The 24,393-nt window shown below is 38.4% G+C and overlaps 1 protein-coding gene across 2 annotated transcripts; it reads left to right on the top strand.

The window, feature by feature from the left end:
- NMI (N-myc and STAT interactor) lies at positions 1-19,407 on the top strand. Of its 2 annotated transcripts, XM_043488099.1 has the most exons (9): positions 1-152; positions 297-442; positions 8,352-8,441; positions 9,198-9,293; positions 11,804-11,966; positions 15,157-15,263; positions 15,348-15,534; positions 18,110-18,216; positions 19,001-19,407. In XM_043488099.1, the coding sequence occupies exons 3-9, from the start codon at positions 8,358-8,360 to the stop codon at positions 19,184-19,186; spliced, it is 930 nt and encodes a 309-aa protein (XP_043344034.1). In that variant the 5' UTR covers positions 1-152; positions 297-442; positions 8,352-8,357; the 3' UTR covers positions 19,187-19,407. The 2 variants fall into 2 exon arrangements, with proteins under 2 accessions (XP_043344034.1, XP_043344033.1); XM_043488098.1 differs by lacking the exon at positions 1-152 and having other exon boundaries at positions 166-442.
- Positions 19,408-24,393: the final 4,986 nt, after the last annotated feature.

Below are 24,393 nucleotides of genomic sequence, written 5' to 3'. Positions count from 1 at the left end.
AAAAGCACGTCCTGTGATACACATCCGAAGGAGTGGTTTTTAAAACATGTCCTAAAACGAGTGTTTATGAAGACTTCAGGAATACTTTGGGAGTAGATTTCCTCCAAACAAAAACGAAACCAACACATTTTAAAAACCGAAAGTGAAAATAGGTATAACTTGTTAGTGAATAATCATTGGAGAACCGGGTTTGGTATTCGACCAGTGACTAGACTGAAAGAAAATCATCATTTGGTAGTTTTCTTCTTTTTTTCTTTTTTTTTTTAAAGGAAGCAAACTGTTCTATTTTCTTAAAGGAAGCAAATGGGCGAGCCATTTGGAAAAGGCTGAAGGCGCTTCCGGACAAGGGAGCCCCAGCCAGGCCCCGAGGGTTCCAGCGACTACCCGCGCCGCCGGCGAGGTTTCCGGGAACCTGGGCGCGGCGCTCGGCCAGGCGAGGCGGGTGAGTGGGCGACCCCTTCCCTCGCTGCCATTCCCGCTTCTAGTGGGCCGGGGCTGGAGAGGCCGTGAGTGGCGACAAGACGGGCTCCGCGGGGCCGGGGACCTCCGGGGTGGGGGGCGGTGAGGGTTGGTGGGAACGCCTGGCGGAGAGTGGGGGGTCGTTGGCTCTGCGCCCGCACCCCCTGCGCCGCCCTCCTGCGCTGCCCGCTGCGGAGGTCGTGGGGACCACCTAGCCGCCGAGGGGACCACCTAGCCGCCGAAGGGGCGCGCCTGCCCGCGTCCCACGGGCCCTTCTGCCTGCAGTCCTGGCCTCTGACCCCGTCTCCTTTGCTTTGCTTCATTTAGGAAATTGAAACTTAAAATGGTTTGTGTTTCCCCACTGTTTCTGTAGTCTCTCTGGAGAAAGTTCTTAGGAAAACGGATTCCTTAAAGAGATTTAGTCTCTTGGCAGGTGCAGGGTTTGGCAGTCCTGCCTGATTTTTCAGAACATACAGGGATTTTATTTAAAGAGACATCCAAAACCAGAATGTGATGTTTCCCTATCTATACGACACGCATAAGTTAAAAAACAAGAAGCAATCGTGTCTGTCCGTCTCCACCTCCTTTTTTCCTTTCTTTGCCTCATTTCCTTTGTTTTTGCTGCCAGGCATGCCTATGGGGAGATTTGCCTCTATCAGTCCTGGCACCACAGTGAATATGTTAGGGAAATAGGTTCTGAACAGGTGGAGGTGATTTGTACCGTTTTTTTTTTTTTTTAATTTGCTGCCATAATAAATTACCATGGACTCGGTAAAACCTTAAAAGCTACAAAATATCTTAAAATTATATATGGAGGATTTCCCTGGCCGTCCAGTGGTTAGACTTTCTGTTTCCATTGCAGAGGCCGTGGGTTTGATCCCTGGTGGAGGAACTAAGGTCCTACATGCCCTGCAACCTGGCCAAATTACCAAAAAAAAAAAAAAAAAAAATTCAGTATAAGTCTGGTGCGCGTCACTAGGTTAAAATCGAGGTGTCAGCTGCTCTGCCCGCCTTTCTGGAGGCTAATGGTGTGAACCTGTTTTCTCGTTTTTTCTGCTTCTATAGATTGCTCATCTCCTTTAGCTCAGCGGTGCCCTTTCTCCATCCTCAAAACCAGCAGCATTACATCTCTCTGAATGTTCTTCCCGTGTCACGTCTCACTCTGATTCTGCTCTTCTGCCTTCCTCTTTCACTTTGAAGAAGGACCCTGATGATTACATTGTTCCCCACCAATAATCCAGGAAGAGCTTTATATTTTAAAGTCAGCAGTAAATTAGCACCCTTAATTCAGTCCATAACCTTAGTTCTCCTTTGCAGCATAATCTAACATTTTCACAGATTATGGGGGTTAGGATGTGGACCTCTTTAAAAGGGCCATTATTCTGCCTACCTTTTGAGTGCATAAAAAGAAAGCAATTACTATACATCCCATTCATCAAGAAGGGAAAGTATCTAGATACTAGATATGCTGTAACAAGTTCTGGGAATATTATGTAGTAGACCATTTATATGGGTTAAATGTATTATTGAGAGCTTTTATTACAAGCATTTAAGAGTAAACTTTAAAAAGCAGTTAAAGAATGTTGCAGTTTCTGCTTCCCGGAAATGTAATGAGAACATTATCGCATGCCCTAGGTGTCCAGAGCTAAACAAATACCTGAGTCAAGATACCAGGCAGTCCTGTAAACATTAAGTGTTTTCCATTTGTGAACTGGTGCTCTGAATGGATACAAGGAAGAGGGAATGTAGTCCTTGGCCTCAAGGTCATGACCATCTTGTCATGGAAAATGACATAAGTAACCAAATAAAGCTCCCCAAAGAGGTATTGGGGAAGAAGCAACATCGTTTGGGGGAATCAGAAAGACTTCAGGAACTTGGGGGAGGGGGCTCGGAATTTGGGATGGACACTGAAGAACAGTAGGATTTCATTAAGTGGAAATTAAGGTTGGCAGGGGAGGGAGGTTGTGACATTGAGGGACAGGAGGGAGAAGAGAAACCCTTAGAGTGTTCAGTATGGTTAAGGAACTTGGTCCAGGAGATGTCTAAACAAGACTAGGTGGGGTTAAATTGTGTAAGATCTGGGATGAATACCCTTGTAAAGACTCTGCAGTTGTGGATGCAATAAGAACTACTAATATGTATCTTAAAAATTTTTTTAAACCCTTTCAAGCTTACAGAAAAGTTACAAGTAACAACTTTTCTTTTTCCTGAGTTATTTGAATGTAGGTAACATGACCCATTAATCTGGAAGTCTTGAGTATTTATTTCCTGTAAAAAAAAAAGGTGTTCTTTACATAACTACGATACAGCAATCAAGATCAGAAAATTAATATTGGTGCATTAATGCCATCTAATCCTTCTATCTAATTTGAATTTTGCCCATTGTCCCTATTATATAGTGTATAGCACAAAGATCCTGTATAACAAACAGAGTTAAGAATTATGCATGGTGTTTAGTTACGATGTATCTTTAGCCTCCTGTCTGGGACAGTTTCTCAGTCTTTTCTTGGCTTTCATGTGCTTACCACTTTTGAAGAGAACAGGCCAGTGTGTCTCCTGTTTCCTCATTCTTAGATTCAGTTTATGCATCTTTGGCAGGAATATCACAGAAGTCTTGCTGTGTTCTTGGTGGGCCTATCATATGTCAGATAATTTTGATGTATCTCATTATTTACTTTGACTATTTCATTATGGTGGCGTCTGCCTGGCTTCTTCACTAAAATTTGCTCTTTTCCCCTTTGAAATTAATAAGTGTTGTTGGGGGAAGTATTTCTTTTGTTTGTTTTTGTTTTTCTTCATAGTGACCCCAAACTGGAAACAACCAAATACCCACCAACAGGAGGATGGATGAACCAAGTGTGAACTATCTATGTAGGGAATACTACACAGCAGTAAAAAGGAATAAGCTACTAATACATGCAATAATGTGAACAAATCTCCAAAACTCTAGTACATATAAAAGGATACATGCTACATTATTCTACTTATGTGAAGTTCAAGAACAGGTTGCTCAGTGTAAGGAAACTTTAACACAATTTAAAAATATCATTTCTTGAGTACAAACTATGTCCCTAGCATTCTTTTGGTATTGTTCCAGTATAGTTCTGGATGAAGTAGGGCATACTTTCGAGAACAAAACAAAAATCACTGCCCTTGTGGTGCTTATATTCTTGAAGATCAGCTTGACATGTTCAATGCAAAAGGGCAAGCTGATAGTTATGCCTACTGAAGTTGTTGATCTCCTTCAGGGGTGGTCAATGCCAGGACTGGTGAGTACTCAAAACAACTAAGTGATTGAGATTGCCCTGGAATTTGGTTAGCAGTACTTATGGGTAAGTATTTTAAGCTACTTAAATGGTCCTTTTGTCACGAAAATATCAATTTATCTATCTGCTTTAGTACTAAATGGATTTAATTATTACTGTCATTATTTATTTCTCTGCTTAATCGATTCCCAAATTTTTCCAGTAAGAACCCCCTCAAGCTGGACTCTGTTCTTGTGACATATTCTCATCATTCTTTGAGCACTTCTTGCTTTCTGGCATCATAAGACACTTGTCTTCTACTTTTCCTGTCCCAGTTCTAGAAGCAGCCATTTCTCTGAATAGCCTTGGTTCCTGGTAGCTGAGAATGGTATTAGAAACCAAATTCTGGATGCTAAATGTGTTCATTGCTATTGTCTTTGTTTCCAGGCCCTTTTAGCAGACAGAACTGGGAAATATCATACATATGCACACTTATACCTATATTTAAATTTCTGTACTTTCCTGTCAATCCATCAGAAATCATGAGATTATACTGATATCTCTAGTTCCATTTCATAGCATTAATTCTATTTTTTTCCCTTTCCATATTTACAGTCACCTTCTCTGACAATGAAGAACCTGGCTCCTGTTGTCCTCCACATATTTACTTACTTGATAAATCGTGTTTATGTACCTTTGGCCACTGGGAGCTCTGTGCTCATCTTGTGTATTCCTGCCCTTTTGAGGGCTCGTTTTTGCTCAAAGGAGATCCTTTCATTGGAAAATAGATTAGAAGTCAAGATCTAGGTGCTTCATGACCGCTGCTGCTTCTTTTTCTTTTCTGATGTTACTGAAAAATAATTGACATACACCACTGTATAAGTTTATATCATGATGGCTTGACTTGCACATATTATGAAATGATTACCATATTAGGTTCAGCTAACATCCATCTTGTAATATAGATACAATAAGAAGAAAAGACAGAAAAAAAATTCTCCTTGTGATAAGAACTCAGGATTTACTCTCTTAACAACTTCCTTTTGTATCATAGCAGTGTTAGCTACAGTCATCATGATGTATATTATATACCTATTACTTGTTTATCTTATAACTGGAAGTTTGTAGCTTTTGACCACTTTCCTCCAAATCACGCTCCACCTCTGGTAAGCACAAATCTGATCTTTTTCTTCTATGAGTTTTATTTGGTTTCTTTTTTTTTTTTAGACTATATGTGAGATCATACAATATTTGTCTTTTTTTTTTTTTAATATTTGTCTTTTTCTATCTGACTTGACATCATGCCTTCAAGGTCCATCAATGTTGTTGCAAATGGTAGAATTTCCTCATTTTTTTATGGCTGAATGATATCACAATGTATATAATCACTATACACACACATACCACAATTTGTTTATCTATTCATTCATCCACTGATGGACACGTAGGTTATTTCCATGTCTTGGCTATTGTAAATAATGCTGCAATGAACACAGGATATAGAAATCTTTTCAAGTTAGGATTTTCTTTTCCTTTAGATATATTTCCAGAAGTGAAGCTGTGAAGTTACAGGACCATATTAAACTAAACAGTTTGTGCAGCAAAAGAAACCATAAACAAAGTAAAAAGACAGCCTATGGAATGGAAAAAAATATTTCCAAATCATATATCTGATGTATGTGAATGTACAGTGCTTAGTCATGTCAGACTGTTTGCCACCCTTTGGACTGTAGCCCGCCAGGCTCCTCGGTGCATGGGATTTTTCAGACAGGAAAATCCAGTCCATTGGAGTGGGCTGCCATTTCCTTCTCCAAGAGATCTTCTCGATCAGGGATCAAAACCGTGTCTCCTGTGTCTCCACATTGCAGGTAGATTCTTTACCCGCTGAGCCACAGGGGAAGCCTCATTATATCTGATAAAGAGTTAATATCCAAAATATATAAAGAACTCATGAAACTCAATACCAAAATATCAAATAACTCAACTAAAAACTGGGCAAAAGGACTTAAAAAGACATTTCTCCAAAGAAGATATATGAAAGATCGATGGGAACATGAAAAGATGCTCAACATCACTAATCACTAGTAAAATGTAAATTGAAATCCCAGTGAGATAACGCCTTACATCTATTGAAATGGCCATCATAAAAAAGACAAAAGTTGACAAATGCTGTGAGGATGTGGAGAAAAGGGAACCCTTGGGCACTCTTGGTGTGAATGTAAATTGGTGCATTCACTATGGAAAACAGTTATGGAGAATCCTCAAAAAATTGAAAGTAGAATTACCATATGACCCATTTTTTGGACACTGCTTGGGGTCACACTGAGTAAACTAAGCCATAATTAATCTTTTGCTAATCTTCTATTGTATTTTTAAAGAGCAATACCTTTCTTTTCTATAGGGATAGTGAGAATTTAATCAGTTGAAATCTTGGAAGATTGTGTTAAGACACATTATTAATATGCTTCTAAAACAGTAAAAATAGTTCTGATATTCCTTGTGTCATATTTGACCTAGGACTTCTTCATTTCGGTAAGTTCATATGCAGGCAAGAGTTCTTACTCTTTTGATGCCAGTCTGATAAAGTCTATGAGCTTTTCTGAAAAAATTTTTGAAGTCGTTTAAAACAAAATATAGAGAATTATAAAGGAAACAAATTATATTGAAATATGATTATCAGTGTTATTTAAAAAGCAAATTTTTAATTTAGTGATGTATACCAGTATACTGATACCTTCCCAGGTGGCGCTAGTGGTAAAGAACCCGCCTGCCAATGCAGGAGACCCAGTAGGCTGGGGTTTGATCCCTAGGTCAGGAAGATCTCCTGGAGAAGGGCATGGCAACCCACTCCAGTATTCTTGCCTAGAGAACCCCATGGACAGAGGAGCCTGGTGGGCTACAGTTCATGGGGTCGCAGAGTCGGACACGACTGAGCGACTAACACTCTACTTCACTTTCCACTTTACCAGTATACTACAGTTTATTATAAGACTGTATTATTATGGTCATGAGTTTAATAGCTGTCATAATTTTGAAGCAGAGTTAAGCACAAGCAATGTTTCAGGCTATCTGGGAGAGTTAAAATATTTTATGAAACTATCTGCCATCCTGGAGATGTTTTAAAAAATAGTTAATTACTTAATTTCTGGCTGCGCTGGGTCTTCGTTGCTGAGGGCTTTGCTCTAGGTGTGGTGAGGGAGGGCTACTCTCTAGTTGCAGTGTTTGGGCTTCTCACTGTGCTGGGTTCTCTTGTTGCAGAGCATGGATTCTAGGGCACAAGGGCTTCAGTCCTTGAGGCATATATGCCCTGGTGACTTTTGTTACAGGTGCTACAAATACCATGTGACTTCTTGCCTATATTCATATTTGAAGAGAATGCCATTTGCATCAGAGATTGTTAGAAATAAATATGAATTTTTTTCTTCATGTTCAAGTGTATGAACTCAGGGGAAGTTTTGTGAAAACCTCTGTTATCATAGAGGAAAGGTGTTTGGAGATATTTTCACTCCATTACATTCTTGGAGTATAATAAGGAGAATTAAATATTTAAATTAAAGCCTTTGGAAAAAGTCTAGAGGACTGAAATAATAGTCTTTTAAAATGGAGCATCATATCATGATTGAGTTGAGAACTACAAAGGAATGTTAATACCTATTATGTTCTATTATGGTATTAAAATGCAAGGAATTTTTAGAATCTTTTAAATATTTATAGATGTGAAAGTTATTTGAAATACAGAATTTGTTTGAATATAATTCACATGATAATAAAGACTTTGGTGGTAGGGGAAAAGATATAGCAAAGAAGAGATGTTTTATCCATAAAAGGGTAAAAGATATTTTTTCCTCTTTGTGTGTATGTATCTTTGAAGTATTTATTTATTTATTTTAATTTACTTATTTTAATTGGAGGCTAATTACTTTACAATATTGTGGTGGTTTTTGCCATACATTGACATGAATCAGCCATGGGTGTACATGTGTTCCCCATCCTGAACCCGCCACCCACCTCCCTCCCCATCCCATCCCTCAGGGTCATCCCAGTGCACCAGCCCTGAGCACCCTGTCTCATGCATCAAACCTGGACTGGCGATCTATTTCACATATGATAATATACATGTTTCAATGCTATTCTCTCAAATCATCCCACCCTCGCCTTCTCCCACAGAGTGCAAAAGTCTGTTCTTTACATCTGTGTCTCTTTTGCTGTCTCACTTATAGGGTCATTGTTGCCATCTTTCTAAATTCCACATATATGCATTAATGTACTGTATTGATGTTTTTCTTTCTGACTTACTTCACTGTATAATAGGCTCCAGTTTCATCCACTTCATTAGAACTGATTAAAATGCATTCTTTTCAATAGCTGGGTAATATTCCGTTGTGTATATGTACCACAGCTTTCTTATCCATTCATCTGCTGAGGGACATCTAGGTTGCTTCCAGGTCCTGGCTGTTGTAAAAAGTGCTGTGATGAACATTGGGGTACACGTATCTCTTTCAATTCTGGTTTCCTCAGTGTGTATGCCCAGCAGTGGGATTGCTGGGTCATATGGCAGTTCTATTTCCAGTTCTTTAAGGAATCTCCACACTGTTCTCCATAGTGGCTGTACTAGTTTGTGAATTATTTATTTTTTATAATAATTAGGGAGTCATGGCAGCTGATGAAGATAACAAAGAACAAGTTCTTAAGGAATGTGAGCAAACTGAAGAAGTTATGAAAGATATACAAAACCAGGTAAAAAGGAAAAATTACTGAGTACTATTAAAAATTGACTTACATCTATTGGTTTTGCAGTGAGGCATGTTTCATATGTCTTTGTCCAGCATTAACTTGAATTTGGAAGAATATTAGGGTTTTCAGTTGTTGTTTTTTTTTACTTCTAGTGTTCAAGACTGACAAGAAGAATCACATTTCTATTCTTTCTCTTATGTAACTCACATTAACTGCTTTTTCACTTCCTCTCATTTCTTTGACTTGCACCTAGAAGTTAAGAGTTTTGTTAACAATTATATGATCAGACCCAAGATGGAATGGAGGCTATGCTGTAAACTACCTGAGCCATACTGTGGAAAAAAAAAATCTTTAATTGCCCCAGACTAACATATGTCCACAATTATGGTGCAATTTAAAATTCATATTGGAGTCACAAATAGCTAGGAACAAGTTGGTAGAGCACTGAACTAGGCTTCAGAAGACATGGGTCTCAGTCCTTGCTCTACTATAAACATTTCTGTGACTTTGATCTAGCATGAAAGGTGGTTTCCTTGTTTGTATGATAGAGATAATAATCCTTGGCAGTGGTAGGAAAATCAACAGATAATGCTGTATAACGTTGTACAAATGTTTATTCATGTGATCATATTTATTCTGAGACTATCTAATGTCTTTCTTTGCCTTGTTCAGAGAGAGAAATTTTGCTTCTTTAACTCATTTGGAAAAATGAGGTTGGGGCTCTTTAAGTTTGGACTGTTATTTTATTTTATTTTTTAGAAATTAATTAGTGAAATTACAAAGAAAAATATTCAGTTAAAGGAGGAGATCCAAAAACTTGAAGCTGAGTTACAGGAGACCACCAGGACCTCCCAGGTACCCCTTTAATTATTTTTGTATCTCATTTTTAACAGATGCTATTTTTTTTTTTTTTCAGAAAAAGAAATTTAATGATACAGAAGTCATTTCTAAGACATTATGATCATTCATGTCACCACTGTTTGCAATAGTTCCAAACTGAAAACAACTCAACTCTCCCTCTATAGTAGAATGAATTTATAAATTGGGGTGTATTCACATAATGGAATACTACACAGCAATGAAAATGAGCAGGCAATAACTATATGCAATAATATGGATGAATTTCATAGACACAGTGTTGAACCAAAAAAGGAAAAAGAGGGCATACTATATGCTTTGATTTAAGTAGATCACAAAAGCACAGTGTTAGAAGTTAGTATGGTGCTTACTGTTAGAGGCAGGTAGAAACTGGAAGGGAACCCCAGAGGGCTTCTGAGTTGTTGGTCTTGTTCTGATGATTGACCTGGGTGCTGGTCACAGGTGCATGATCCCTCCATAAAACTTCATCTTGCTATATATTTATGCTGGGATTCCCTGGTGGCCCAGATGGTAAAGAGTCTGCCCGCAATGCCGGAGACCTGAGTTCAATCCCTGGGTCCACAAGATCCTCTGGAGAAGGACATGGTAACCTACTCCAGTATTCTTGCCTGGAGAATCCCATGGATGGAGGAGCCTGGCAGGCTACAGCCCATAGGGTCGCGAAGAGTCGGACACGACGGAACGACTTCACACACTCACTCACTCACACGTTTATGCTAATGCATGTTTTAATACTCATGTACACATTGATGCAACACACACAGCCCCCAGTGATGGTCATTATCAGTCACTTTTGGATCAAATTTTTGGTCTTCTCGCTGAGTTCTTTCATTGCTCTCCTCATCCAAGTAATAATTTAAGTGAGTTTCACGGTTTTAAAAAAAAATTGCAAGAGTATCTTTACCATTTAAATTCTTTCTTAATTTTTCCTTTGTTTGAATTAGACAGCTCTCACTCTTTTTTCTTCATCAAAACCCAGATTGTTAAAATACTTACTTTAAAGCATTATCGCTTTTTATTTCTGAAGTTGGGGGTAGAATGTTAAATATCAAAAGTGAAGCTTCTTGTGTTTGTGAGGTTTAGAGAAGTCTCTGTTAAGATCCTGCATAATTTTTAGACCGGAGCTAGAATCACTTAATCCTACAACCCAAAGGGCCTTGGGAACCCAGCCAGCTCAGTTGATCCACTTCAGAGAGGACTGAAAACTGGGGTCTAGGGACCATGAGTGCATTGCTCCCTGCCATGGTGCTCTCAGGACTAGAAACAGGCAGTCTCACTCTCACTGGGGAAAGCTCTTGACACTTCTGGACATACTGGATGTTTCTCTGTTATTGGGAAATACTGCCTTTTCACACTGCAGATTGTTTTGAAATCAGACTTATCGTAGTCAGAAATTCTACCAAAGTGACATGTCAGATTATAGAATAAATGTCAGATTAGACCAAATGACTCATTGGCTCTTTCTAATCTCTTCATGATAACACTTCTTCTTGCAACATGTAAAATAACCATAAGAAATAGAAATGAAAACACCTGACTCATTTGTGCATTTATGTGTGATTGTACTGTCTGTTCAGGGCTTCCCTGGCAGCTCAGTAGTAAAGAGTCTGCCTACCAATGCAGGAGATATGGATTTGGTCCCTGGATCAGGAAGATCCCCTGGAGAAGGAAATGGCAACCTACTCCAGTATTCTTGCTTGGGAAATCCCATGGACAGAGGAGTCTGGTGGGCTGTAGTCCAAGGGGTTGCAAAAAAAGTCAGACATGACTTAGAGACTAAACAACAAAAACCTGTTCATCCTAGTGATTTTCAGCACCTAAGTATAACCACTTAACTTTATCCTTCAGACTTCTTTTTTTCTTTTTTTTTTAACAAATCTTGCTAGTGGTATCCCTTCACGTTTTTATAAACCTAAGTTTTGGGAATGGTTAAAAAGTTGATGGACAGGTATTGAGGAAGGGGGAATTGAAATTTGATAAATTTTAAGTCACTGAACTGAATTTAGGAGTTTCTCTTTGGATGACATTACCTGAGTTTGCTGTCAAAATAACTTCAGTATGCACCACGTCTATTTCATACCTCTTTGCAATGAGACCAAAGATACTGTGCAATGATTCCTTTGTGAAACAGCCTATTATTGGCATAGTTGTTTAGAAGATACTTTTCTGCAGAAATGATTTAGGCTTAAGAACCAAATAACACACAATATTGACCAATTTAAACATTGACTAGAAAAAGTGAGAGACTATATACTTAAAATTTCATCTGTGAAATAATATTAAAGGATCAGCATTTGACTAGATTACTGAGTACTTTTCTGGGAAGAAGCAATTACTAGTGATATTAAATAAGACCACACTCAGTATTCTGTGGGGTTCTGAAGTCAGTAGAGAATGAATTACTGGATGATCAGATCACATTATCATTGGAATGACTTAAGTTACTTCTTGTGTTGGTTTTAATCAAATCTTTCTGTTTGAATTAGATTAATGAGGATATTCCTGAAACAAAGATAAAGTTCACATCCGTGGAGAATCCTGAGAGTGACAGCGAGTTTTCAAATATCTCCTATTCATGTCAAGTGAGCTCAAAAGTCCCTTATGAGCTGCAAAAAGGACAAGCACTTATTACCTTTGAAAAAGAAGAAGGTATGACTAATGTTCAAAAACTCGACCATGTTACCTTTAGAAAGCACTGGGACTTCCAAAGAGTTTTTGTAGATATTTGGCCATTGCTTTACAATTTATATATATATATCATTTCATCTCATCCTCATAGGGGTGCCCCAAGGTACATATGATTATCCCTGTTTTACAGACCAGAAAACAAGATTCTGAAATGTTCAGTGGTTCGAACATGATCGCTAGCATAGAATGTGTGTGCTCTAGAAATCAAACCCGTGTTGTGATGTCCAATACCAGCGTTTTTATACTACTCCTGATACCTGCAAATGATAATACTAGTAATAATGTTTCAAGGTAGCAAAGCAGAGAGTTCTGACAGACATGATCTCATTTTATACTCACATGACTCTGTAAAAGTATTAAGATAGAGATACTATTTACATCATTAAGAAACCAGATTCTCAGATGTTTAAGTGATTTACCTAAGTGCACAAGGCATGAGAATGAAAAGTGCTCTGGAGTCAAAGATTTGGAGTGGGACCTGATGTTTACCATGGTGTGGAACCCTCTTGAGAGCTGCGGACACCTTAATGAGGAGAATCTGGCTTTGAATGCCAGCTTTGCCTCTTTTTTTTTTTTTAATCAAACCAAAACAGCACTTTATTTATTTATTGACCGTGTCGGGTCTTAGTTGCATCACTTGGGATCTTTGTTGTGGTCTGTAGGCTTAGTTGCCCCGCGGCACGTGGGATCTTAGTTCCCCAACAGGGAGTCCAACGCATGTCCCCTGCATTGGAAGGCAGATTCTTAACCACTGGACCACCAGAGAAGTCCCAATATTTTTATTTATTTGTTTGACTGCACCAGGTCTTAGTTGTGGCATATGGGATCTAGTTTCCTGACCAGAACCGACCCTGGGCTCCCTGCATTGGGAACAAAGAGGTGTAGCCACTGGACCGCCAGGGAAGTCCCCAGCTTTGCCTCTTTACAGAAGTGTAGTTTGGGTTGGGTTCTTTATAAATCTCAAGTTTTTATGGCAGGCTTTGTGACAGTGCCTACCTCATGGGTTTGCTTTGAATATCAAATGAGAAGTGTTGAAAAAATATTTAGCACAGTATCTGATACATAATAAACACTTAATAAATGTTAGTTGTCATTATTGCTCCATATTAAGAAATTTTTCAGCCAAGGAAACAAAAGCTTACTTGCACAAGGTCCATACGGGTGATAAACTGCTGAGCTGAGAACCAAACCCCGAGTACCCTTGTACTTTCTGCTGGACCATTATTCCTCTGAGCAGGCCACCATCTGGGCCTCTGTTCTCATATTTGCCAAGTGATGAGTGGGATCAGATAGTCTTCACAGGCCCTTCCAGTGCTCAGGTACTGGGAGTCCAGGATTATAACTCATGTCTCCTGATGCCTGGTTAGTTACTGTAGCCCGAAAATAAATAGAAAGGCATTCTGGCAGGTCACTATATGCACACACTTTGTCTGCCCTGGCTCCACCCCTGTAGCTGTGGATGGAGGGTGAGGTCAAGAGCCCTGTTGGCCGTTGGCAGTGGTCACTGGGATATAACTGAAAGATGGAAGTGAGGATTTGGGAAGTTGGGATCCCACATAGAAATTACCTGGGGATGCTGAGAATAAGATTCTCTTCAGAGATAGCTCCCACCCTTGGCATGAATCTGACGTCCTGCTCCTCTGGGACAACTTTGGGTTCCTACACAAATCAGTGGGAGTTGGCTTTTGACAGTCAGAGTCACAAGGGTTGAAACACAGTAGTGCCTCTCAACTGCGTCAGATCACCAGATGTTGGAGGTTTGGGGGGCCAGGGAGAGGGGGGATTGGGAGGGAAAGGTCATCATCTAAGTATTACTTATAGTTGGCATCCTCTGTTATTGTTGCCGGTTGTCATTAACAACAACAAAAACGCTATAATTCAAGTTATAGAGTCATATCATGGTACGAGGCATCTGAATTCCCACTGACAACGCCCTGTTTTCTAGCCCTGTTTCTCTCTTTCTCTGGCTGTGGTGTGCTGTCTGGTTGTCATAAACACATGTGAAGTTTATAAGCCCAGGATTGGGCATCTTTTGTCTTCATGACATATTAGAATAAACAGCTCCAATATCAATGAGTAAAGTGTTTTAAACTCTTATGTCACACAGTTATAAAAAACACATACCCACATGCATTTTAAACTGACATATAGTTGCTGTTGGATTTCTAATGATTTTTGGAAAAATTATATTACTGAGCCTCTCCTATTTGCATGGATAAATTAGATTTGATAGTTTTGTGGTCAGTTTTATCAAGGCTGTTGACTTTTTAATGAATGATCTCAAGAGTGTTTTAGTGAAAGTAGAATTCTTTGTTAAACATGACCCACCTTCCAAAAAATAATGAAGATTCACTCTTTGGTATTTAAGTCTATGTGGTCTTTAATATGTATTCTTTGGGAAAGACAGAGATAAGAACAAATATTTGTTTTTATGGTGCTTGTAACATATTAAGTAGAAGTGAGAAATGATAAATAAGATTAATTGTCAGAATGACACTGACCTACAAAAGTCTTCCCAGCTTACTCAACCTGGAAGAAATTTCTGGCTGTGCTTTAATGTACTGAGGGAATTCTCTGATGACTCTGTCAACAGTGGAAAGGAAGGGTGTTAACTGTACTGAATTTCTAAATGATCATCAAGCTTATCTCTTAAGAGATGAATCTAGAACTCAAGAATTTCTACATTGTAATTTTTTGCAGATGTATTTTGACATTAATATATCCTAGTATGGTGGCAACACCATTATCATGTAGAAATCCTAAGAAAAATGTAAAAATAAGATCCCTGAAAATTAAAGAAAATTTGGGGACTTCCCTGGTGGTCCTGTGGTTGAGAACCTGCCTGCCAATGCAGGGGATGCAGCTTTGGTCCCTAGTTTGGAAATTAAGACCCCATATGCCATGGGGCAACCAAGTCAGTAGCACCACAGCTACTGAGCCCACACTCTAGAGCCAATGTACCATGACTAGACAGTAAGCCCCACTCACCGCAACTCAGCATCACCAAAAATAAATAAACAACACCAAAAAATTTTTTTAAATAAAAAAATTAAAGAAAAGTTAAACTATCCAGGCTTATTTTTTTGTTAAGCCAGATGTGTAAAAATGTATTGAAATATTGGAGATTAATACTTCCCAAATTATTTTTCAGTTGCCCAAAATGTGATCAGAATGGAACGCCATCATGTGCAGGTACAGAGTGAAAATGTGACGCTGATGGCCAACCCAGTTCCGTTAAATTCAGGAGTCAAATTCCAGGTAACACGGTGATCAAAGCTTTTTAGAATGCTATTAAGCACAGACACTTCTCATCCATATTCTGAACATGAAACAATTTCCCAGGTTCACGTAGCAGTGTCTAATATGAAAATCAACGTTACTGACATTCCTGATGAACTGCCAGAAAGTCAGATGAGAGACAAGCTAGAATTGAGTTTCTCTAAGTCTCGCAACGGAGGCGGAGAAGTGGAGTACGTGGAGTATGATAAGCAGACCCGGAGCGCCCTCATCACCTTTGTGGAAAGTGGAGGTATTCCGGCACTCAGAGAGTTAAACAGTACTCTGGTGTTTAAATTATGCTTTGCCAGGTCTAAAAATATTTCTTTTTCTGCTTCTTTTATTTGGAATTTATTAGGTAGCATAATAACAGGGATTTTTTAATCTTATAAAATGGTAGTGTCCTGAAAATAATTTTCCTGAATACTATTAAGAATAAGATTAGAAATAACACGTCCCTCTGTGTTAGTGCCTTCCTATCACCTGCCAGGCATGGAGCCGGGTGTTTTATACATATATCTCCTCTGATCCATAGCACAACTCTGAATGTAGGTTTTATATTCATTTTAATGATGAGGCAGCTAAGACATATGCAAGATAAATAGTTTACCCAAGATCACACAGTGGGTGTGTGGCAGAGAAATTTTGCGACTCCATGGACTGTAGCCCGCCAGGCTCCTCTGTCCACGGAATTCTCTAGTCAAGAATACTGGGGTGGTTAGCCTTTCCCTTCTCCAGGGGATCTTCCTGACCCAGGGATTGAATCCCAGTCTCCTGCATTGCAGGCAGATTCTTTACCAGCTGAGCCACAAGGGAAGCTTGTTTTATATATATATATACACTCACATATACAGGGCCACCAGCTAAGCCACAAGGGAAGCTTGTTTTATATATATATACATATATATATACACACACACACACACATATATAGGGCTTCCCTTGTGACTCAGCTGGTAAAGAATCTGCCTGCAATTCGGGAGACCTGGATTCAATCCCTGGGTCGGGAAGATCCCCTGTAGAAGGAAAAGGGTACCCACTCCAGTATTCTGGCCTGGAGAATTCCATGGACTAAACAGTCCATGGGGTCACAAAGAGTCGGACACGACTGAGCGACTTTCACTTTCACCACTTTCACACATATGTATCTATATGTGTGTATATACATATAAAATTGTCTCTTCCATCTCGCTTTTGACCATTGACAAGGGTCTCTTAGATGGAGGGAATTGTTTCCAGGAAGAAAAAGGGGGAAATGGAGAGAAGAGCTGTTCCCTTTTTCAGTAGAAATGGACTTTTATCAAATCATCTTAGGGAGGTTTACATTATTATGATTAAAAATAAAAGATTCTCCAGCTGCTTCTGTTAATATGTTCAAGTGACTTTCTTTTTTATTAATTTATTTTTAATTGGAGGATAATTGCTTTACAATATCGTGTTGGCTTCTGCCATATAACAGTGTGAATCAGCCATAAGTATACATATGTCCCCTCCCTCTTGAACCTCCCATCAATCCCCGACCCCATCCCCCCGAGGCTGCCACAGAGCACCACGTTGAGCTCCCTGTGTTAACTTCCCACTAGCTATCTATTTTACATATTTCAGTGCTACTGTCTCAGTTCCCCCCACCCTCTCCTTCCCCCACTGTGTCCAAAGTCAAGTAATTGTCAATAAAAAAAGTCTCTTGCTCTGGTTAGTTCTTAGGGCTCCTCCTGGGTTTATTACATATGATAGAAATCCAACCATACAATTAAAAGCCGTTGCCCAATTAGGTTTTTTCATAATAAAAAAAATACATGTTTTTTAAATAAAATTGAAATAAGAGAGAACATTAATTTAATAAAAATTGAGACATTTCCTTAAATTTCCAAACTTCCCTTTGTCCTGTTATGTAGTTATGGTTAGGAGAATATTTTTCAAAATCTTTCTGGAATTGCTAGGTAATATGGTAATTCTATATTTAATGTTTGAGGAACCGCTATACTGCTTTCCACAGTGACTGCACTATTGCATTCCTACCTGCAATATATCAGGGTACCAATTCCTCAATGTTCTCACCAGCAAGGGTCTGCAGTCTTAATCACTGTACCACCTGGCTGATTCAAGGTGGACTGGTGAGAGGAGAAAAGAAGTGATCAGATATTCTTAAGAACTGTTTCTGTTAAACTTTATGCAATCTTGACACATTAGCTGTTTCCCCTCTAGGAGAAAAATGCTGCTAAAAATAATTCTGATTATTTTTTATGTTGGAGAAAACCGATGAATTTTTTTTATTTGCATTCATGTTTTCTGGATGACATTCAGCACCCCTCCTCCTTTGATTAACATCGTTACAGAGGTTTACTGAATGTCATGTATCAGTTAGAGTAATTTTATGTATATCATAGTAATATAGTAATTTTCCATAAATTTCTCACATAAAGATAGAGAGTATTCTAATTGTATTTTTCACATATACTTCTTGAAAGATTGGGAAATACTGGGTTTTGTTAGGGTGGCTGGGTTACTTTTTGCAGATGGTTACCCCATTTTATGTAGCTCAAGGTGGGTCTATCTGAGGCCTTTGTAGCACACTGTCCATTGACTGACTGATAGTTTAAGATAGATGGAGCTATCTAAGTCTCATTATCATTTGGTCTTATGTTTTTCAAAACTATGTACTGTGAATTGTAAGGGACTTTAGAGTTTCTTAAAAATTAATCACTCAAGTCACTGTTTACTTTGACATTCTATTTGAAGGAAGTTTTACCTTTGGTTAAAAATGTTTATGACAAAGAAGAAAATGTCTATAATAAAGAAGAAAATAATTTTTAAAAATTTATTTCTAGTTGCTGACAGGATTTTGAAAATGAAAGACTATCCTCTTTATATAAATCAAAACTGCCATAGAGTTACAGTTTCTCCATATACAGAAACACACTTGAAAAAGTTTCAGGTAAAGTCATCTGTTTTCTTTCATTTTGGAAGCTAATTGCTTGACTCCCCACCCCCACAGAAATATAAGGTTATGATTCTGTTTTCATTTGAATCTTATTAATGAGGGATATCAAAATAGTTTCTTCATATCTGCTTGGTACAGAATGAATTTTTCTATTTTAAGAATACTTTTTAATGTAAAACTGTATGTTATTTAATTTATTATTCACTTTTTAAAAACCGAAATTACTCAGACTATGGCACAATATTTTTGTATGTGAAGACATAACTACATTTTTCTCATATATCTACTATCATTGGGCATTAAAAATGGTTTTCCCTTCTTCTTTTCTCTGAATTCATTATCTTTACTCCAAACCTGCTGCTTTTTTCTGTTCCTAATAGAAAGGTTATGTTTTCTGTTCCTCAAACGGTCATCATGATCTACCTAGTCTACCATCTTGAAAACTAGAACTCATGCCTAACTCTTGGTTTAGCTTCACTTCCAACATCCATTTAATCACTCACTTTTTTCACTTCCACTTCTCACTACTTCTCTAACTGGTCTCTCTGTCCATAGAGTTGCCTTCTTTTCCTCCACTTGTCACAATTCTGCCAGAGTTATCTTTCTGAAACTCAATGTCTAACTGATATTCCCTTCCTTGAAAAATCTTCCTGAGGCCCCTTGTCTCTCTTAGGATAATGTCCAAAATATTGAGCAGAGCTTACAAATGTAAAGTTTTGCAATTCAAAGTTCTTAGAAAATTGCTATTTATCTTTTATTTTTCTGTTTTCCTCCTTAGGTATTTTCAGGAGTGTCTAAGAGGACAGTGCTTCTGACTGGACTGAAAGACCTTCAGACGACAGATGAAGAAGTTGTAGAGGATTTCATTAGCATTCACTTTCAGCGGGAGAAGAATGGAGGTGGAGAAGTCGAGGTGGTCAAATGTTCCCTCGGGCAACCTCACACAGCATACTTTGAAGAATAGACTGATGGAATCTATGAAAATTAGAGCTCCTGAACCCAACTTCCTGTCAGTGCTTGACAAAAATGAAAGTCCCTTTCCTTAAAAAAAAACGAAAAATGTAATTCTTCAGCGTCCGTTCATTCTTAGATACAAAATATATTTCTGTGTTTTTAAATTCTTTGTTTCCAACTGTGCTGCATGTTTATAAATGCAGTAACTGTATTAAAACAGTTTTGTTCATAGATTTTGTGGCTGGATGCCATGTCTGTTGAAAAGAACCGCAAGTCATCCAGTTGTCCACCTGCCATGTTGGCTCCTTCTGTCATAGTCTTGTGGGCTCCAGTCTGTATTGGCTGTAGGTCCACCAGCATGCAGACTTGACTCTTAACATTTCCCTAAAGAAATGTTGCGTTTAGCAGTTTGTAACTTCTGTAGACTTTACTGACTTCTCAAGGAACTTCAAGAGCAATACTTTTCCACTTGGCCCAGCATTTCTTCTCACAGACCCAAAGTCTTTCTCAGAGCTGAGTGTGGCCTATCTCTTGAACTTTCACCCAGAATGCCAAGTGTCCCCTGATTCCTTTCAAGACATCCCCCTTCCAAATTGAACTTGTAAATACTGGAATTTTCTTTTACGCTTATAATGTAAGGAGTCAGTTTAACGGATTGAAAACCTTGGAATAGAGAGAGAGGTAAGTGCAAAGCTAGTGACTCATCACACATCTTGGGAGATGCTGGGAATGAATGTCTGCACCATACCTACAGGTTAGGGGCTTAAAATTTAGTTGGAGAGAGACTGAGTTTATTAGCATCATGCTGTTTTTAACTTGCCGAAATTAAATGGAAAATTCAAGCTTCCTATCAAAGAAGGTAAAATTTGCTTTGATAAAGAATATTTGGACAGTTTTAATCCTAATAAGTTTCATGAAGAGCCAACAGCAGAATTAAATTCATATTAAAATGATGGTGGAAATGAAATGCTTTTAGAAAAGATTATAAACCTAAACCAATCCAATGCTGCCTGCCATCTAAAATAAAAGGGAAAACTAAAGAGAAAAAATATTGGTTTTGCTTCTGATATTTTATTTTTAGGTTTTAAAGTTGTTACTGTGTGTGTGCTTAGTCATGTTTGACTCTTTTGTGACCCTATGGATTGTAGTCCACCAGGATTCTCTGACCATGGAATTTTCCGGGCAAGATTACTACAGTGGGTTGCCATTTCCTCCACCAGGGGATCTTCTTGACCCAAGGATCGAACCAGTGTCTCCTGCATTGCTGGTGGATCCCTTACCGCTGAGCCATTGGGGAAGCCCTTAAAGTTGTTATAGTACCATCAGAAATATTCATTACTCTCATATTTCTCTTTGGAATAAGAAATGGTACCTAAAAACTGGGCAATTTATGATAGATCTTTGTGTTCACCATTACGGGAAATAAGATCTCTCATTTTGTCAGTTCTTTGGAAATAGTAAGATTATTTCAAGCTTCCCAAAATATTAAGAAGAATTTGAAGAACCTCATTTAATTTTGACTGACACAGTCTCATAGCACAGAGGGTGTCATTTTGAGTCTGTAGCAGACTGCCAATCAGAAATAAATTTTTTCTAATATTTACAACAAAGTTGGACACTGTCACTTTTGTTCCTCTGGGGGCCTTCTTTAGGCAGTACAATGGATAATTTAATTTCATTTAAAATTTTCACAATGGTTTTGATATGTTACTTATTCTAGAAAATTATACTTTTCCTTTGGGTTCTTTCACCATTCCACCTAGTGTGATCTGACTGAAACTCGGAAATCAAGCATTGACGCACTTGATTATTTCCAGAGTCTTAGAGATTTTACAAGAGGAAAGTTTTCTTTAAAAATTTACCAAAAAATACTGTATTGACTATTTAATATATTGCATATAATGTAAAGAATCCTTCAATTGTGCATCCAGGGTCAGCTAGCACCACTTACTAATGTGTGAAAAGATTTTGTCAGTATATGTCAGGAAAAGACAGGTATGTGACGTTACATGTGCATTTTGCTGTTTGTAGATTTATCAGTCAGGAGAGGCTAGGTCACACTCAGATAACACAACCTTCCAAGTCTTGGAGACCTAGACGAATAAAAGTATAATTCTCACTCAGGCTAAATATCCAGCAGAGATTGGTAAGGGACTCTGTCCTGATCACTTCAGGCCCCATCTTGAGGCATGCTTCCAGAATCATCAAGGTGGGGAAGCTGAAGTCTGGAAAGTCTTGCACCAGAAATTAAATGCTGTGACCCGAAAGTGACCTGTGTTATTTCCTCTCACATCTCTCTGGCCAGGAAGTCATGTGGCCTCACTGAAACATAAGGGGACTAGAAAATTTTGTCTTATAAAATGAGAAGAACCAGATCTAGCTGAGCCCAGAATACTAAGGGTAGTCTGTGCTGTCCTACTGGTTATCAATATTTGGATCACTCTTCTTCACACACAAAATACACTCACCCCATCTCCAAGGTCAAAAATCCTCAAATTTCACCCAATTGTAACATCAAACTCAAGGTGCAAAAACTCTTGGTGATATGTGGAAATTTCTATATCAAGTCTGAATGTTACTCCTCTTTATCTGGAGAACCCCCCACACAGACGATAGTAGGACCAGAATAAGATAACTGCTCTCTTGCATTTGGAAAAGAAAGAATGGGAAGTACAAAGCCGTCACTGGGGCAGAGCCATTGTGAAATCCTATGGGGTTTTTGATGCGGCTGTGACTCCCTGGAAATTCTTCTCTTGCTTATTGTTCTCGTAGGTCCTGGACCTTCTTCTTTTTCCATTATTCTCCTGGGCCATATCTAGAATGGACATTCATAATATATTTTTCTTGGAGGCTGAAAAGCTTCCTCACTTGGTACACTTTCTATGATAAATGTTTGGGACCAAGTTTTTAAAGTTTTGAACAGTCATAGTTTCTTTACCTGGGCCAGTGGCTGGTTAGCTGGTTTATTTAAAAAAACTGAATAGGCCTTTTCTCTATTGAAATAGACTAGAGTCTGGTCAGTTTACATACGCTAACAGCCACACCTTTGGTTTAGGTTTTGTTTTCCTAGACTTCTGTTTTCAGCTGTGCTCAGTTGTGTCCAACTCTTTGACACCCCCTCTGTCCATGGGGATTCTCCAGGCAAGAATATTGGAGTGGGTTGCCATGCCTTCCTCCAGGGGACCTTCCCAACCCAGGGATTGGAACTCAGGTCTCCCTCATTGCAGGCAGATTCTTTACTGTCTGAGCCATCAGGGAAGGCCAAGAATACTGAAGTGGATAGCCTATCCCTTCTCCATGGGAACTTTCTGACCCAGGAAGCGAAACGGGGTCTCCTGCATTGCAGGCAGATTCTTTACCAGCTGAGCTGCAAAGGAAGCCCTCTTTTTTTAGAGTAGCTACAATTCTCTACCTTTTTGGTTCCCTTCTTCTCTCCCTGTCTTCACTTGATTGGAGTCTATCAGGCCACTTATAGTTTCTTTTCCCTGAATTAGTTTGTCTAATTGAAAGTGTTTATTGAATTCCACAACCTTAATTGCCATTTTTACTCTGAGGGACCCTAACTTGTTCAGATTTAAACCTTGATTTGATCACTGATTTTATCCTTGCAGAAGATCTAATCAGCCTTTTTTACTCAAAGGTCTTTTCAGTTTTATCATTTAAGAATGAAAAGGATTGTATGTGCAACTCTGCAAATTCCCATAGTTTTGGACTTTACTCCCTATTTTTCTTGCTTTCAAACTGGCCAATTCTTTTTAAAGCTCATTTCTTTCTTATATTACTTTGTTAAACTCACTGAGACATATGCTACTAATTCTGGTTTTCACACTGTCTTTAAAAAACAAAAGAAAACTGCAAGCTAGTAGGTACATTATCTGCCTTCCAGGTTTTACCAAATGTTTTCCCACTACATAATATGGACTACCATCCTAATCTCTATTTTCTAATCATCTGCTGCTTGGACTCTGAGCCAAAGCCAAGTGTTTTAGATTGTGTTGTGGATTGTCTTTTTCTTTTTTTTTTCCCTACAAGATCCTTTGGAGGAGGAAATGTCAACCCAATCCAGTATTATTGCCTGGAAAATTCCATGGACAGAGAAGCCTGTTGGGCTACAGTCCATGGGGCTGCAAAGAGTAGGACACGACTGAACACCCAAGCACACACACACACACAGCAATACTCCACTTCAGAATGCCAATTTCTGTATTAATTTTGTTAGAATATGTGATGTTGATGTGATAAATTATCTCTAACTTTTAGAGACCTAAAACAACAAAAGTTCACTTACTGTTCATGCTACATGTCCATGATGGGTCAACAAGAGGAATGCCCATGGTAGACACTCAGTGACCACCAGCTTTATTGCTGGATGCAATGCCAGAGAAAAAGAGTTTTGAAGTCTGGAACTGACAATGAAATTCTTGGTCCAAATATGTTCCTTCCATTCACAAATATGGCTCCACCCAACTGTAAAGGAACTTGGATATTCAATCCCATCATATGCTTGGAAGGCAGAAAGCCAAAGCTATGTAGTGCATAGCATTAATGATATCTAGTTGATACTTAAAAAGAAAAGGACGCTTATTTTTGAAAAATACACAAAGTATAATGAAGATGATAAAAAAATCATTAAAAGTTTACCCTCACGGATAATGGAAAATATTTTTATGTCCTCTTTTCTAGTTTTTCATTTTTTAATCATGTTACATTTAATCTTATGAATATATCCTATGCTATTATTTCCCCAATTGTTTGACATTAAGATTATTTCCATTTTTTTCACACTTAGAAGTGGTAAATTGTACATAAACCCTTGTATATCTCGTTACACAATATTTTTCTGCAGTGCTGACCTTATTTCAAGGTGATACTTATTAGCCTGATATGTTGAAGATCTTAAATTATGGCTTTTAAGTTAACTTTTAAGGATCTTAACTTATGGCTACAATTGCTTTCTGGAAAGGTAGGCATCAGTCTATACTTGTCTAAATTGTGCAGCAAAGGACTATCCCACTGCTGCATTTCAGCACTGACTGCTACACCTTTAAAAATAATTTTCTTTCTATCCTATCTTTGGAAATCTTTACAGTGAATACCACATCTTATGAAGATAAGTAATTATCAAGATACAGGTGACATATCTAGCAATAGGCTTTGTTTTTGTTTTTCTGGTATCACAGATTAAAAACATTCAGAAAAATGTCAATTTGATTTTAC

This window comes from Cervus canadensis, chromosome 15, assembly GCF_019320065.1.
Source record: "Cervus canadensis isolate Bull #8, Minnesota chromosome 15, ASM1932006v1, whole genome shotgun sequence".
Taxonomy (NCBI): domain Eukaryota; kingdom Metazoa; phylum Chordata; class Mammalia; order Artiodactyla; family Cervidae; genus Cervus; species Cervus canadensis.
This window is presented reverse-complemented; position numbering and strand designations above follow the sequence as displayed.